The sequence below is a fragment of the Hemiscyllium ocellatum genome, chromosome X (assembly GCF_020745735.1).
Source record: "Hemiscyllium ocellatum isolate sHemOce1 chromosome X, sHemOce1.pat.X.cur, whole genome shotgun sequence".
Taxonomy (NCBI): Eukaryota; Metazoa; Chordata; class Chondrichthyes; order Orectolobiformes; family Hemiscylliidae; genus Hemiscyllium; species Hemiscyllium ocellatum.
The window spans coordinates 21919469-21936153 of NC_083453.1; the positions used below are offsets into that span (position 1 = coordinate 21919469).

The 16685-nt window shown below is 43.6% G+C and overlaps 1 protein-coding gene across 3 annotated transcripts in view; it reads left to right on the forward strand.

The window, feature by feature from the left end:
• The window catches only part of slc11a2 (solute carrier family 11 member 2), a 95905-nt gene that overhangs the window by 19616 nt on the left and 59604 nt on the right, over nucleotides 1-16685 (forward strand). For 2 of the 3 annotated variants that reach the window (XM_060821145.1, XM_060821147.1), the window contains exons 1-2: nucleotides 12225-12288; nucleotides 16596-16679. In XM_060821145.1, the coding sequence (XP_060677128.1) occupies nucleotides 16646-16679 (34 nt within the window). In that variant the 5' untranslated portion in view covers nucleotides 12225-12288; nucleotides 16596-16645. Of the gene's footprint in view, nucleotides 1-12224; nucleotides 12289-16595; nucleotides 16680-16685 lie in introns of those variants that run through there. The other variant, XM_060821146.1, reaches the window with a different exon arrangement.

The window sequence follows — 16685 nt, forward strand, 5'->3', positions numbered from 1 at the left end:
CAGCCTTCTGGACTCGATATCAAGGTCAACAATTTTTGGGCTTGAGCTCTCTCATGTCCTTATCTCAACCCCCACACACCAGGCCTTGTTATCACATGGCCTGCCATTACACACTATTGTTAGTCACTAACAGTTCCCATTAACAGCTATTCACCCTCCTTGCCTGATGATTATCCACTCCTTTGTCTGTCTAACTATTCTTTCTCTGTGGGCTCTACATCAACCTATCGTTTACTCCTTACTCCCTCCCCTCATCCTATCTTCTGTATAAAAAAACATTTTCCGAGCTACGATCAGTTCTGACGAAGGGTCACTGGACCCAGAATGTTAACTCTGCTTTTTCTCCACAGGTGCTGCCAGACCTGAGTTTTTGCAGCACTTTCTGTTTTTGTTTTTTATTTCCAGCATCTGCAGTGCCTTCAGTTTTTTAATGGAAGACCGAGTGTTGGGATAAGGGGTTATTTTCAGGGTGGCGATCTGTAAGTAGGGGAGCGTAACAAGGATCAGTAATGGGGCCATATATATTTACAATCTATATTAAAACTTGGATGAGGAAAGTGAATGTACGATAGCCAAGTTTGCAGAATCCACAAAAATAGGAATAGCAAGTGGTGAGGATGCCCCTGTCTACAGAGGGTATATAGACAGGTTGAATGAATGGGTTGAAAAACCTGGCAGATGGAAATGGGAAGATATGCACTTTGGCAGGCAAACCAGAAGCTGAATACAGAGAAACCGCGATTATCCAAAGGACACGGGCGGGAAGTATTTGCCGGACAATCGAGGTTCCTCTATTATTTAAATGATGAAAGACTGCAGAAAACGCAGTGGCTCAGTGGTTAGCATTGCTGCCTCACCACGCCAGGGGTGCAGATTCAGTGCCAGTTTCACGTGACTGTCTGTCTGTGTGGAGTTTGCACCTTCTATGGATTTCCTCCCAGAGTCCAGAGATGTGCAGGTTAGGTGGATTGGCCATACTAAGTTGCCCATAGTGTCCACTGATGTGTAGGTTAGGTAGATTAGTCATGGGAAATGCAAGGTTAGAGGGATAGTTAGGGGGGTGAGTCTGGGGGGGGATTGACTTTGGAGGGTCAGTGTGGACTTGTTGGGCCAAATGGCCTGTTTCCACACTGTAGCAATTCTGTGAAAGCTACAGCACAAGAGTTTGTGGGTCCTTTTGCATGAATCACAAAAAGTTAGCATCAACGTTCCGTGGATCATAGGTAAAAGCAAGTATAAGGTTGGACCTTGTTACAAAAGGAATGGAGTACGAGAATAGGAAAGATATCCATGGCACTAATCAGACCACATAGAATCAAAAAGTCGTGCAGCACAAAAACAGACCCTTTGATCCAACTCGGCTGTGGTGACCTAGTCCCACTTGGCCCATATCCCTCTAAATCCTTCCTATTCATGTACCCATCCAGATGCCTTTTTAAATGTTGTAATTATATCAACCTCCATCACTCCCTCTGGCAGTTTGTTCCATATATTCACCACCCTTTATGTGTAAGAGCTATGCCTTAGGTCCCTTTTATATCTTTCTCTGCTCCCCTTTAACCTATGCCCTCTAGTTTTGGACTCCCCCCACCCTGGGAAAAAGACCTTGGCTATCCACCCTATCCATGCCCCTCATGACCGTATAAACCTCTATAAGGTCACCCCTCAACCTACAATAATGAGAACAGTTTGGGTTCCCATATCTGATGAAAGATGTACTGGCATTAGACATTGCCCAGAGAGGATTCACTAGGTTGATCCCAGGTATGGAGGGTTTTCTGAAAGGGATTGAACCTTTACTCATTGGAGTTTAGAAGAATGTGAGATGACCTTATTGAAAGATGCTTGAGTGGGCTTGACAAGATGGGTGCCAGGAGGTTGTTTCCCCTTGATGGACAGTCTAGAACCAGAAACATAATCTCAGTATACATGTAATGGGTCATCCGTTTAAAATGAAGTTAAAAATCACACAACACCAGGTTATAGTCCAACAGGTTTAATTGGAAGCACCAGCTTTCAGAACGCTGCTCCTTCAGGTAGCTGTGGAGGACACAATTGTAAGACACAGAATTGATAGCAAAAGTTTAAAGTGTGACATAACTGAAATTATATATTGAAAAATACCTTGATTGTCTGTCTGTTAATTTTCTCATCTGTTAGAATGACCATGTTAGTTTCACTTTCGTATGTAAATCGCAAAACTTTTTTTTTAAAAAAAAGTTACATTCTCAGGTGAACTTTAACAATTGGTGTCAGCCCAAATAATATGTTGAAGGTGTTAGCCCCCTGTGTGCTGTTGTCTGTGCAATAATGTTTAGACTGATTCTAATCATAAAAAGTAAGTTAACAGAGCCTTACATGGATACATGTAGTTTTTGAGCAAAGTACAATGTAACTCTGCAAGTACAAATTCACCCACAAACATATATGTATGTGTGTGTCTGTCTGGGGTGGGGGGTTGTGAGGGAGAGTGTATGTGAGTGTAGAGTGTCTAAGTCTGTGAGAGGATGCGTGTGGGAGTGTGTGTGTGCACCTGTGTGCGTGTATAGTGCACTAGTGGTCACCTGTAGTATGACATGAACCTAAAGTCCTGTGGGTCCTTGGGTTCATGTCAGACTACAGGTGACCACCATTGCACTATATACACACATACACTCCTCCATATGCACACGCAATGTGCACACACACTTACTCTTATACATGTACACTCACTCCTATACACACGCGCGCACACACAGACATGCATTCTTATACATGAGCACACACATACACCCTCTCACAGACTTAGACACTCTACACTCACATACACTCTCTCTCTCTCACACTCACAACCCCCCATCCCAGATGTGCACACGTGCGCACACACACACATACATATATGATTGTGGGGTGAATTTGTACTTGCAGAGTTACATTGTACTTTGTTCAAGAACTGCATGAATCCATGTAAGGCTCTGTTAACTCACTTGTTTAGACTGATTCCAATCTAAAATGATTGCACAGACAACAGCACACAGGGGGCTAACACCTTCAAATATTATCTGGCTTAGACCAATTGTTACAGTTAACCTGAGGATGTAATTTTTTTTAAAAAAGTTTTGCGATTTACATATGAAAGAAGTGAAACTATCATGGTCATTCTAACAGATGAAAGACTCAACAAACAATTAAGGTATTTTTCAATGCATAATTTCAGTTACATCACACTGTAAACTTTTGCTATAAATTCTGTGCCTTACGATTGTGTCCTCCACAGCTACCTGATGAAGGAGCAGTGCTCTGAAAGCCGGTGCTTCCAATTAAACCTGTTGGACTATAACCTGGTGTTGTGTGAGTTGTAACTTTGTACATCCCAGTCCAACACTAGCATCTCCAAATCATGATAAAAATGAAGGGTGTGTTTTTAAGTATATTGAATGCTGAGAATCTTGAATTCATGTGTCACAGGTGGTAGTGTCTGAGCAAGGAGGCCTAAGTTCAAGTCCTCTCTTGATAACATCTCTGAACAGGTTGATTTAGAAAATAGCTATTTAAAGCTGAGATACAGATTTCACTCTGTAAGGGAATCTGGTTATAGGGAAAGGGCAGGACACTGGAGTTGAGTATTATCAGATCAGCCGTGATCTCATTGGCTGAGCAGACTCAATGGGCTGAATGGTACACTTCTGATCCAACATCTTATGGCCTTGCATTCTCCTCTGATCTGTCACATAACTGAAATGCCTCCTCTCTGAAATCATTTTTTCTGAATGTTTTCTGCACCCTATCTGAAGCCTTCAAGCCCTTTTCTAATTGAGGTGCTTAGAACTGCATGTGTGTGGTACAAGCAGTCCCCACCTTACCAACGCAATCCCATGCAGGCGTGTGTTCTTATTCATTTTAAAAATCTGACATACAAATGTTTCCTTGTACTGATGTACAGCTATTTTATATTTCCTGTATTGTGTTCTGACTTGCGTACAAACCAACTTGCAAAAGTACTCCAGAATGGAACCCATTGACAACTTGGGGACTGTCTATACAGCTGCAAATGTGTTGCTGGTCAAAGCACAGCAGGTTAGGCAGCATCTCAGGAATAGAGAATTCGACGTTTCGAGCATAAGCCCTTCATCAGGAATAAGAGAGAGAGAGCCAAGCCGGCTGAGATAAAAGGTAGGGAGGAGGGACTAGGGGGAGGGGCGATGGAGGTGGGATAGGTGGAAGGAGGTCAAGGTGAGGGTGATAGGCCGGAGTGGGGTGGGGGCGGAGAGGTCAGGAAGAGGATTGCAGGTTAGGAGGGCGGTGCTGAGTTGAGGGAACCGACTGAGACAAGGTGGGGGGAGGGGAAATGAGGAAGCTGGAGAAATCTGAATTCATACCTTGTGGTTGGAGGGTTCCCAGGCGGAAGATGAGGCGCTCCTCCTCCAGCCGTCGTGTAGTTTACAATATTCCAACTGAAGCAGTGGGTTGTACTGTTCTGAAGTAGTGATATCGGACTCGGAATGTAAATTTTGTTTCTCGCTCGAGATGCTGCCAGGCCTGCACTTTTTTGTTTTTACTTTAGATTTCCAGGAGTATTTCACTTTTATTTGTGTTTTGCAAAGATTTACCGTAATTTTCTTCCTACTATTCTGTAATAAAGCCCAGGATACTATATGCTTTATGAAAGGCTATCGCCACTTGCCCTGCTGCTTTCAATGATTTATGCTTGTATGACCTCCGGTCCCTGCATCCCCTTTAGACTTGTACTCCTTATTTTATATTTAAATTATATTTTATCAGCCACTTAGCTACCCATTTCAGTATGTATGGTCGAATACCTTAAAATCACAATGTGAAGTTTCTCTTATCAGAAATTAGAGTTAGCTGTCTTTTCAGTGTTTGTAGTCGTTACAGTAATCATTAATGTGTATTATATATCTGGGTCTCTTCCACCCCTGTATTCTACTTATATTGGCTACTACATTAAATTATATTGTGTCTAGCTGCCGGTGATTTTGTGTTGGTTATGTTTCTGTGAGTGTGATATTTAGGTCTATCTTGTTTGTCTGACGACTAAAAGCAGTAGGACAACTGTGTGTGTGTTTTGGTTGAACAAGAGGTGAATAAGCAAATGTATAACAGTAATACAATATTTACAAGAGACATGTTAATCAGCTAATCAGATGATATAATTGTGTGCAATCAAGGCTAAGCTAATATTTTATCATAACACTTTTCAAAATTAGTTATCTTCCTGGACTTTGCAACTGTGAAACAAATTAGTTTGTCCTATCTCCTGAATAGTTTAGACCAAGTTTCTGATTTGAATCATTCAACCTACTCCTCAAAAGAAAAAAAACACAACTGCAGATGCTGGAAATCAGAAACACAAACAGACGTGTCTGGTGCTTGATTTCTTTTTAGTAACTGTCAGCCCAATTGAATCAGAGAGTGGTCTATCATGCAACAGTCTCTTTCACATTTGAGAGAAGGCTCTAGATGAGGCCATGAAGGTATGGTTGTCAAATTTGTTGATGACAAAGATAGGTAAAGAATATGAGGTTACAAAGTTGACGGCATAGAGTCATAGAGATGTACAGCATGGAAACAGACCCTCCGGTCCAACCCGTCCATGCCGACCAGATATCCCAACCCAATCTAGTCCCATCTGCCATATCCCTCCAAACCCTTCCTTTTCATATACCCATCCAAATGCCTCTTAAATGTTGCAATTGTACCAGCCTCCACCACTTCCTCTGGCAGCTCATTCCATACACGTACCACCCTCTGCGTGAAAAGGTTGCCCCTCAGGTCTCTTTTATATCTTTCCCCTCTCACCCTAAACCTATGCTCTCTAGTTCTGGACTCCCCGACACCAGGGAAAAGACTTTGTCTATTTATCCTATCCATGCCCCTCATAATTTTGTAAACCTCTATAAGGTCACCCCTCAGCCTCCGACGCTCCAGGGAAAACAGCCCCAGTCTGTTCAGCCTCTCCCTGTAACTCAGATCCTCCAACCCTGGCAACATCCTTGTAAATCTTTTCTGAACCCTTTCAAGTTTCACAACATCTTTCCGATAGGAAGGAGACCAGAATTCCACACAACATTCCAACAGTGGCCTAACCATTGTCCTGTACAGCCACAAAATGACCTCCCAACTCCTGTACCCAATACCCTGACCAATAAAGGAAAGCATACCAAACACCTTCTTCACTATCTTATCTACCCGCGACTCCACTTTCAAGGAGCTATGAACCTGCACTCCAAGGTCTCTTTGTTCAGCAACACTCCCTAGGACCTTACCATTAAGTGTATAAGTCCTGCTAAGATTTGCTTTCCCAAAATGCAGCACCTCACATTTATCTGAATTAAACTCCATCTGCCACTTCTCAGCCCATTGGCCCATCTGGTCCAGTTCCTGTTGTAATCTGAGGTAACCCTCTTCGCTGTCCACTACACCTCCAATTTTGGTGTCATCTGCAAACTTACTAACTGTACCTCTTATGCTCGCAGCCAAATCATTTATGTAAATGGCAAAAAGTAGAGGACCCAGCACCGATCCTTGTGGCACTCCACTGGTCACAGGCCTCCAGTCTGAAAAACAACCCTCCCACCACCACCCTAGGTCTTCTACCTTTGAGCCAGTTCTGTATCCAAATGGCTAGTTCTCCCTGTATTCCATGAGATCTAAGCTTGCTAATCAGTCTCCCATGGGGAACCTTGTCGAACACCTTACTGAAGTCCATTAAGATCACATCTACTGCTCTGCCCTCATCAATCTTCTTTGTTACTTCTTCAACAAACTCAATCAAGTTTGTGCGTGGGAAATCATGTCTCACAAAGCCATGTTGACTATTCCAAATCAGTCCTTGCCTTTCCAAATACATATACATCCTGTCCCTCAGGATTCCCTCCAACAACTTGCCCCCCACCGAGATCAGGCTCACTGGTCTATAGTTCCCTGGCTTCTCCTTACTGCCCTTGTTAAACAGTGGCACCAAATTTGCCAACCTCCAGTCTTCCAGCACCTCACCTGTGACTATCGATGATACAAATATCTCAGCAAGAGGCCCAGCAATCACTTCTTTAGCTTCCCACAGAGTTCTTGGGTACACCTGATCAGATCCTGGGGATTTATCCATTTTTAACCATTTCAAGACATCCAGCACTTCCTCCTCTGTAATCTGGACATTTTGCAAGATGTCACCATCTATTTCCCTACAGTCTATATCTTCCATATCCTTTTCCACAGTAAATACTGATGCAAAATATTCAGTTAGTATCTCCCCCATCTCCTGCGGCTCCACACAAAGGCCACCTTGCTGATCTTTGCGGGGCCCTATTCTCTCCCTTGTTACCCTTTTGTCCTTAATGTATTTGTAAAAACCCTTTGGATTCTCCTTAATTGTATTTGCCAAAGCTATCTCATGTACCTGTTTTGCCCTCCTGATTTCCCTCTTAAGTATACTCCTACTTTCTTTATACTCTTCTAAGGATTCACTCAATCTATCCTGTCTATACCTGACATACCTTCCTTCTTTTTCTTAACCAAACTCTCAATTTCTTTAGTCATCCAGCATTCCCTCTACCTACCAGCCTTTCCTTTCACCCTGACAGGAATATACTTTCTCTGGATTCTTGTTATCTCATTTCTGAAGGCTTCCCATTTTCCAGCCGTCCCTTTACCTGCGAACATCTGCCTCCAATCAGCTTTCGAAAGTTCTTGCCTAATACTGTCAAAATTGGCCTTTCTCCAATTTAGAACTTCAACTTTTAAATCTGATCTATCCTTTTCCATAATTTATTTTAAAACGAATAGAATTATGGTCGCTAGCCCCAAAGTGCTCCCCCACTGACACCTCAGTCACCTATCTTGCCTTATTTCCCAAGAGTAGGTCAAGTTTTGCACCTTCTCTTGTAGGTACATCCACACACTGAATCAGAAAATTGTCTTGTACACACTGAATAAATTCCTCCCCATCAAAACCTTTAACACTATGGCAGTCCCAGTCGATGTTTGGAAAGTTAAAATCCCCTACCATAACTACCCTATTATTCTTACACATAGCTGAGATTTCCTTACAAGTTTGTTTCTCAATTTCCCTCTGACTATTGGGGGGGTCTATAATCCAATCCCAATAAGGTGATCATCCCTTTTCTTATTTCTCAGTTCCACCCAAATAACTTCCCTGGATGTATTTCTGGGAATATCCTCCCTCAGCACAGCTGTAACGCTATCCCTTATCAAAAATGCCATTCCCCCTCCTCTCTTGCCTCCCTTTCTATCCTTCCTGTAGCATTTGTATCCTGGAATATTAAACTGCCAGTCCTGCCCATCCCTGAGCCATGTTTCCGTAATTGCTATGAGTCCCATGTTCCTAACCATGCCCCGAGTTCATCTGCCTTCCCTGTTAGGCCTCTTGCATTGAAATAAGTGCAGTTTAATTTATTAGTCCTACCTTGTCCCTGCCTGCCCTGACTGTTTGTTTGTTTGACTCACTTCTGTTCTCAGCTGTACCCATCTCAGATCAATCTCTTTCCTCACTATCTCCCTGGGTCTCACTAGTTTAAATCCTCCCAAGCAGTTCCAGCAAATTTCCCTGCCAGTATATTAGTCCCCTTCCAATTTAGGTGCAATCCGTCCTTCTTGTACAAGTCACTTCTACCCCAAAAGAGATTCCAATGATCCAAAAATGTGAATCCTTCTCTCATACACCAGCTCCTCAGCCATGCATTCATCTGCTCTATCCTCCTATTCCTGCCCTCACTAGCTTGTAGCACTGGGAGTAATCCAGATATTACTACCCTTGAGGACCTCCTTTTTTAAATTTCTGCCTAACTCTGAAGGGAGATCAGAGAGTCTAAACCTTTTCCCTTCCAATGTCGTTGGTTCCAATGTGGACAATGACCTCCTGCTGGCCCCTCTCCCCTGTGAGAACATTCCGCACCCTCTCTGAGACATCCTCGACCCTGGCACCAGGGAAACAACACACCATTCTACTTTTTCTCTGCTGGCCATAGAAACGTCTGTCTGTACCTCTGACTACAGAATCCCCTAACACAATTGATCTCTTGGAAGCCAACGTACCCCTCGTTGCATTAGAGTCAGTCTCAACACCAGAAACTTGGCTGTTTGTGCTACGTTCCCCTGAGAATCCATCACCCCCTACATTTTCCAAAACAGCATACCTGTTTGAAATGGGTATATCCACAAAAGACTCCTGCCCTCGGTGCTGACATCTCTCACCCTTCCTGGAGTTAACCCATCTATGTGACTGTATCTGAGACTTTCCCTTCTTTCTCATACTCCATCCACCTCAAAAATTAAATAATATTCTAATAGATTTAGAATGAAAAAGAACCATATCATCACATGGTGAGAGATTGCAGAGGGATCTGGGTGTCCTTGTGCATGAATTGTAAAAAGTTAGTATGCAGGCACAACGAGAATGAAGAAATCTATTAGAACATTATTTAATTTTTGAGGTGAATTGAGTATGAGAAAGAAGGGAAATTGTGCTTCAGTTATACAGGGCCCTGGTGAGACTGCAACTGGAGTACTGTGCACAGGATTATTTAAGGAAGGATGAAAATGACGGCTGTTCAGGGAAGGTTGACAAAACTAATGACTGGAATGTTTTGGTTATCTCATTAAGAAAGGTTGGACAGGCTGGATTTGTAGTCCCTGGAGTTTACAACAGTAAAGGGTGACTTGATTAAAGCACACAAAATCCTGAGGGAACTTGACAGGGTAGATGGGGAAAAGATGTTTCCTCTTGGAGAATCTTAAACTATGGTCACTGCTTAACAATCAAGGGATGCCCATTTAAAACGCAGTCGGTATTTTTAAAAATGTTGATGGTCTTTGGACCTCTCTAACTTCTACCACCTTTTCAGGAAGACCATAGTGTCATACAGCATGGAAACAGACCCTTCAGTCCAACCAGGCCATGCTGAACATAATCCCAAACTATACTAGTCCCACCTACCTGCTCCTGGCCCATTTTCCTCCCAATCTTTCCTATTCATGTATCCATCCAAGTGTCTTTTAAGCATCGTAATTGTACCCGCATCCACCACTTCCTCAGGGACTTCATTCCACGCTCGAGCCATGCTCTGTGTAAAAAAAAAAAATTACCTCCCTTTTTTTCATCTTTCCTCACCTTAAAAATGTGTCCTCAGTCCTGTAATTACCCATCTTGGGGGGGGAAAAAGACAACTATATCAACTTTATCTATACCTCTCATTATTTTATAAACTTCTCTCAGGTCATCTCTCAACCTCCTACACTCGAGTGAAAAATGTCCCAGAGGCATCTGGATGGGTATATGAACAGGAAGGGTTTGAAGGGATATGGGCCGGGTGCTGGCAGGTGGGACGAGATTGAGTTGGGATATCTGGTCGGCATGGATGGGTTGGACCGAAGGGTCTGTTTCCATGCTGTACATCTCTATGACTATGACTCTATCCAGTCCTTGAATACTTTAAAGGCAGAGGTGGATAGAGCCTTGATAAGGGGTTGAAAAGTTGTCCGTAGGTAGGTGGGAAGGTGGATTTGAGGGGACGATTGGACCATCTATGATCTCCGAGTGACTGAGCAGGCTTGAGGGAAGGCCATTCAGCCCTCTAATTCACATGCTTGCATGTCGCTTATTTCTTTTCCTGCAGTGCATTTGTTGCAGAGAACTAAATTCCAAGCTTGCAATATTGTTCCAAGTTGAGAGTAAGACTGGGAGCGCAGTTCTGGCTGAAGGTGCTTTCAACTCCTTGTTATCTTCTGACCTGATTAGGAGGCCTATCATTAGTTTTTTTTTAAAATTGCACTTCTGCAACGGCTTCAGACCTTCCCAAAGTGCTTAACAATTAGTCAAGTACTTTTGAAGTACAAAACCAGTCAAAACAAACTTCCTTACTGTCCGACAGCATACTTCTGATCAGAACTATTATTTGCTTTGAACTTTGGAGCATTCCTTCACGATAAATACCAGTTCCTCTCTGTGAAAACTGCTCATCATCCCAGAATGCAGCCCCTTCCACGCACCCCCAATTTTCCACATTGTTGGGTAGGTGTCAAATGTTGGGGCTATCTTGGAGCACCTTGTCTAGGGGTGAGGCAAGTTCTGCACATCTTCAGTCCTATTCCCAGGCTGTTGTCAGGGCCTGTAGCCTTTGCAGTATCAATCGCCTCCAACTGTTTCATGATATGTGAAACAAATCAAAATTGGCTGAATTTGTACTTGCAGGGTTACATTGTACTTTGTTCAAAAACTGCATGAATTTATGTGAAACTCCGTTATCTCACTTTTTAGATTAGAATCAATCTAAACATCATGGCATAGACAGAGAACACAGGGGGCCAACACCTTCAACATATTGCCTATCTATCACCATTGTTAACAGCTAACCCGAGAATGCAACTTTTGTTTAAAAAGGTTTTGTGATTTACACATGAAAGAAGTGAAACTATCACTGTATTCTAACAGATGACAGGCTTAACAGACAATCAATTTTTCAATGTGTAATTTCAGTTACATCACACATCACACTGTAAATGTTTGCTATAAATTCTGTGTGTTAGGATTGAGCCCTCCACTGTCACCTGATGAAGGAGCGTCGCTCCGAAAGCTAGTGTGCTTCCAATTAAACCTGTTGGACTATAACCTGGTGTGGTGTGATTTTTAAAATTGGCTGAAGACTGACTACTAGTGACTTTAGGAGGCTAAGGTGGGTCATCCACTCGCCACATCCGGTTAAATATTGCTGCATAGCCTTATCTCTTGTACTGGGTTTTCCCCATCATCAAGGGTGGTGGGAATGTTTCCAAGAGTGTGTTAGAAAGCTAGAATGGAAAGTATGGATGCTGGACTGAGTAATTGATAGCCTCACTAGAATACTGGAGAAAGCTATAAGCATCAGGATTGTATCTTAACTGGGGAAGCTTATCCATTGTACATGCACAGTTTGTGACATCAACAGTAGTCTGATCCACCCTGCTTTGTAAATACAGCAGAACCTGAAGCCCTCATCAGATTCCAGGGCTGCTTTTTGTCATGTTGAAAGTAGGTGAAGGATTTTGTGTGGGTCATGTGTTGCCTGTTTGAAGATAAGGATGCTTGGCAGTAGTGATAGTGTGGGAGGGGCAGAGGCTAGCCTTCCAACCCCCACAATCCATTGGTGAAGCAAGTGAGAGAGTAAGGCTGGTCTTGTGACTTTGTAAAAGTTGCAGCCTTTCACCGAGTCTCCATTTGAAAGCGTGGTGGGCTTGTCTGCTTTTCTAGCTCTTCCCTCAATAGCAAGTTGTAAACCTTCTGCTGTAAAGGACAAAGTAAGTAGTAGCCTTTTAACTTTCAAATTGCATAAACTGGCATTGTTATTTTTGAGAGGAGATGAGCCCTCTGTTCAGAGCACAGTTTGAGCAAGGGAAGCAATTTTCCCTCTGCCAGTCGTTGATTTTGAGAAGATTTTTAACTTGTTGAATGAAACGTTGAGTTTTTTGTTCTTGTTTCTTGAGGTTTGAGTGGAATCTGTAAACCGATGAACAGGCCCCTTACAGAGTCCTTGATCTCTGCATCATGCTGCTGTGTGCTTGTGCTTGTGCTTGTGCTGTACTGCTCACCCTGCAGCGCGCTCTGTACCAGTGCTATGGTAGAGAAAGCTTTAAACGAGACTGTTGAAATGCCTCCATGAAGAGTGAACAACTTCATGTGTAAAACAGTACCTTGGGAGCTCCCAAAGCAGGTTAACCAGATAAGTAAGTAATTAGATTAGATTAGATTACTTACAGTGTGGAAACAGGCCCTTCGGCCCAACAAGTCCACACCGACCCGCCGAAGCGCAACCCACCCATACCCCTTACCTAACACTACGGGCAATTTAGCATGGCCAATTCACCTGACCCGCACATCTTTGGACTGTGGGAGGAAACCGGAGCACCCGGAGGAAACCCACGCAGACACGGGGAGAACATGCAAACTCCACACAGTCAGTCGCCTGAGGCGGGAATTGAACCCAGGTCCCTGGTGCTGTGAGGCAGCAGTGCTAACCACTGTGCCACCATGCCGCCCACGGTAATGTTGGGGAATAAAAGCCCCCCGGCAGACTCGCCCTGCTCACATCAAAACTTTTGGGGCATTCTTTGAAAATCCATGTGGCCACATGGAGTGGAGGTTTGGCGGGGTGGGAAGCTGGTTGATGAATGCTGGATCACAAGAACTGGAGGCAGACATTACTAACAATTTTCAGTGATGATTTGGGGTTTTTCAGTGCAACCTTTACCAGCAGCGACTTATATCTGAAAGCTGCTTCCCCCACCCCCGGTGTTGTTTTAGCCTTGTGAACATAGCAACTCTAGTGCAGACCACCTCGTTCAAGTACAATCCAGACGTCAAGCTGCCGAACTCTGCACGAGAGCTGGAGTTCGTGTGGCATTGAAAACTGTGTACCAGTACCTGCCATGAAAGGTCAGCAGCTGTGATCTTCAGGCAGTTAGTAGATTGGACAGATAAATGTCAGAATAAATTAAACATGGGGAAATGTGAAGTCGCATTTTGGGCAGCATGTTGGCTCAGTGGTTAGCACTGCTGCCAGGGACCCTGGCTCCATGCCACCCTCTGGCGACTATCTGTGTGGGTTTCCTCCCATAGTCCAAAGATGTACAGATTAGGTAGGTTGGCCATGCAGGGTAATGGGGCTAGAGTAGGGTAGGTGGGTCAGGATGCAATGCTGTTTGGAGGATTGGTGTGGATTTGATGGGCCAAAGCCTGCTTCGACGCCGTAGGGATTCGATGATTCTGTGAAAGAGAATATACAATAAATGATAAAATTGCAAAAACGCATAGAGCAGACATTTGGGTTCAGATACACAAATTATATAAGTAAGAGGTCAGTTTGACAAATAATATACAGGCTGCTTTGTTTTTCCATTCCATGTCTGTCTTTGTAAAACTATGGGCAGTGCTCAACCTGTATAGATCTGTGGTCAGCCACAGTTCGAATACTGAGCCTAATTTTGCTGCTTTACTTTAGCAGGGATCTCCAGGTCATTGACATGGTCCAGAAAAGATTCACAAGGCTAGCAGGGACAAGTGGCTGGAGAAGTCACAGCCCTTTAATAGGTTTGAGAGATCTGGTGGAACCTTTCAAACTCTGAAAGGTTTTGAGTGTGTAAATTAGGAAAAGTGTTCCCTGTCGATTTATTGTCAGTAACTAGAAAGGTCAAGTTGACCAAAAGAATGACCGGAGCGATTTGGAGGAATTATTTGCACTGTTGTAACTTCAAAAGGGTGTGTGTGGCACAAGCTTTTATGGAGAATGCACAGGGACAATGGTAAAAGGGCTGAACAATGGGTTTAAGCTTTCTCAGGGAGTGCATTGGCCATAGGCAAATTCCTACCGTCATCTGTCAGAATGTTTTGTTTATGTTATGATTGAATTGCTCAATGTTTTGATCTATTTCTGTTCAAACCCTGCCTCTGAAGTGAGCATGGTAACAAAAAAAACTTCCTTGGTCGGAAATAAATAAACAGAAGAGTCAAAAATACCAGTTGCTGGAAAAGCTTAGTAGTTCTGGCAGCTTCTGTGAAGAGAAATCAAAGTTAACATTTCGGATCCAGTGACCCTTCAGCAGACCTGCTAAACATTTCCAGCAATGTCTGTTTTTGTTTGTGATTTACAGCATCAGCAGTTCTTTAGGTATTTATTACAGAAGTTAAGAGTCTGTTGGTCATTTAATCTAAGTAAAAACAATGACTGCAGATGCTGGAAACCAGAGTCTAGATTAGAGTGGTGCTGGAAAAGCACAGCAGTTCAGGCAGCATCCGAGGAACAGGAAAATTGACGTTTCGGGCAAAAGCCCTTCGTCAGGAATACAGGCAGAGAGCCTGAAGGGTGGAGAGATAAATGAGAGGAGGGTGGGGGTGGGCAGAAAGTAGCATAGAGTACAGTAGGTGAGTGGGGGAGGGGATGAAGGTGATAGGTCAGGGAGGAGAGGGTGGAGTGGATAGGTGGAAAAGAAGATAGGCAGGTAGGACAAGTCATGGGGACAGTGCTCTATGCTACTTTCTCCCCACCCCCACCCTCCTCTCACTTATCTCTCCACCCTTCAGGCTCTCTGCCTGTATTCCTGATGAAGGGCTTTTGCCCGAAACGTCGATTCTCCTGCTCCTCGGATGCTGCCTGAACTGCTGTGCTTTTCCAGCACCACTAATCTAGACTCTGGTCATTAATCTATTCAACTGGGCCTTTTGAAGCTTACCTGAAAACAGAAGGAGAGCTGTTGGGCGAAAGCAGGCCATGAAAGTAGCACGGAAACCCATTTTACAGCAATCAGGAGTATCTCAGAAATACATTTTGATGGTATCGATCAGGAGCCTAGGTTATTGAAAAGATGATGCAGGATCAGTGGATTGGGCTCAGCTGTGAGGTGTATGATTTATCCCAAAATGGGCCACCCACAAATCAGCACTTGGTTATGGTCAAGTTTCTTCAGGCTATTGCCAGAGATTCCAATGAAGCCGAAAGGATATCCTCAGGGTCTGATGAGAGCACGATTCTATGTTTGTGTGTGACTCCCTTGTTAAGTTCTTTTTCCTGAAGTTCTTACACACTTGATGCAACTGCAACACACCAACTTCCGTGAACAAGCAAAATTTATTAAGCACAGTACAGGACAAGCTTTGGTGAAACTCTGACCCTCCTCACCATGCTCGCGAGGCATGTCCAGGGATGTCTCTCTGGAGGAATCTTTTCACACACACCTCGCAGGGCTTACAGGGTCATGGCAAAAGCTCTCCCTGAACAAAGGAAACAGTCCTTCCTTTATACAGAATCTTTACATCACAGTTAGTAATGCCCACAAGACAATCCCCAGTCACTATAGTTTTATTTGTAACTATAGGGGAGTAGTCATAATTCCAACTATAATGTTCTTATTGATTTCTGAATAGGGGATGAAAACAGTGTAAATCATCCCTGAATGGCAAGGGATGGGAATTGGGTTTCCCGCTCCCCCCCCCCCCGTGGCATCCAATTTCTTGCAGAGCAAATTAACTCTTTAGTATCACACCATCTGCAAGCTGGCTGAGTATTGTACAGATAGGAATGTTCGATGAGAGAGAGTGGGCACTGCACTGTCTCTCGCATGTCAGTCTAGAGTCTGAGACACTCATGAAATCAAAGCATAATAGTATTTTCTGCAGGTCTGACTTGTTAAACTCACACAGGACCCCTACTCTTATTTGGTCTCTCAAACATGGCTCTGTCCAATGATGTGCAGAATTCAGTCACTGATTACTCCCTATGGAGAGAATATATTCTCTATCTCCGGCAAATAGGCACAATACTGTGTGGATTTCTCAGCAAGGATTGGAGGCTAACATTTCAAAAACTGTGTGGGCACTTGCCCCCGACCCCTTTTTAAAATGATTTGGGAACGCTGTTCCGTAGGTTACAGTGTGCCAACCTTGGCACTGTGCTGAAACATTCCATGGTAGTGAACGCACTTTGTTTCCTGCTGTGTTGGCTTGAGCTGAATACCTGTTTGTGCTGAATAAACACCCCAACTCTCTTCCATTTGCTGTTCCTTGTTTGTTTCTTTTGTCCGATTTTGATTTTTTTTGTTTGTATTTGCTACAGGGAACGTGGCTTCGGCAGAGAACTCTGAGTGGGGGCTGGTTCCTGTCAACATGGCTCCTGACCAGGAAAAGAAAGAGTTGACTGGTAAAT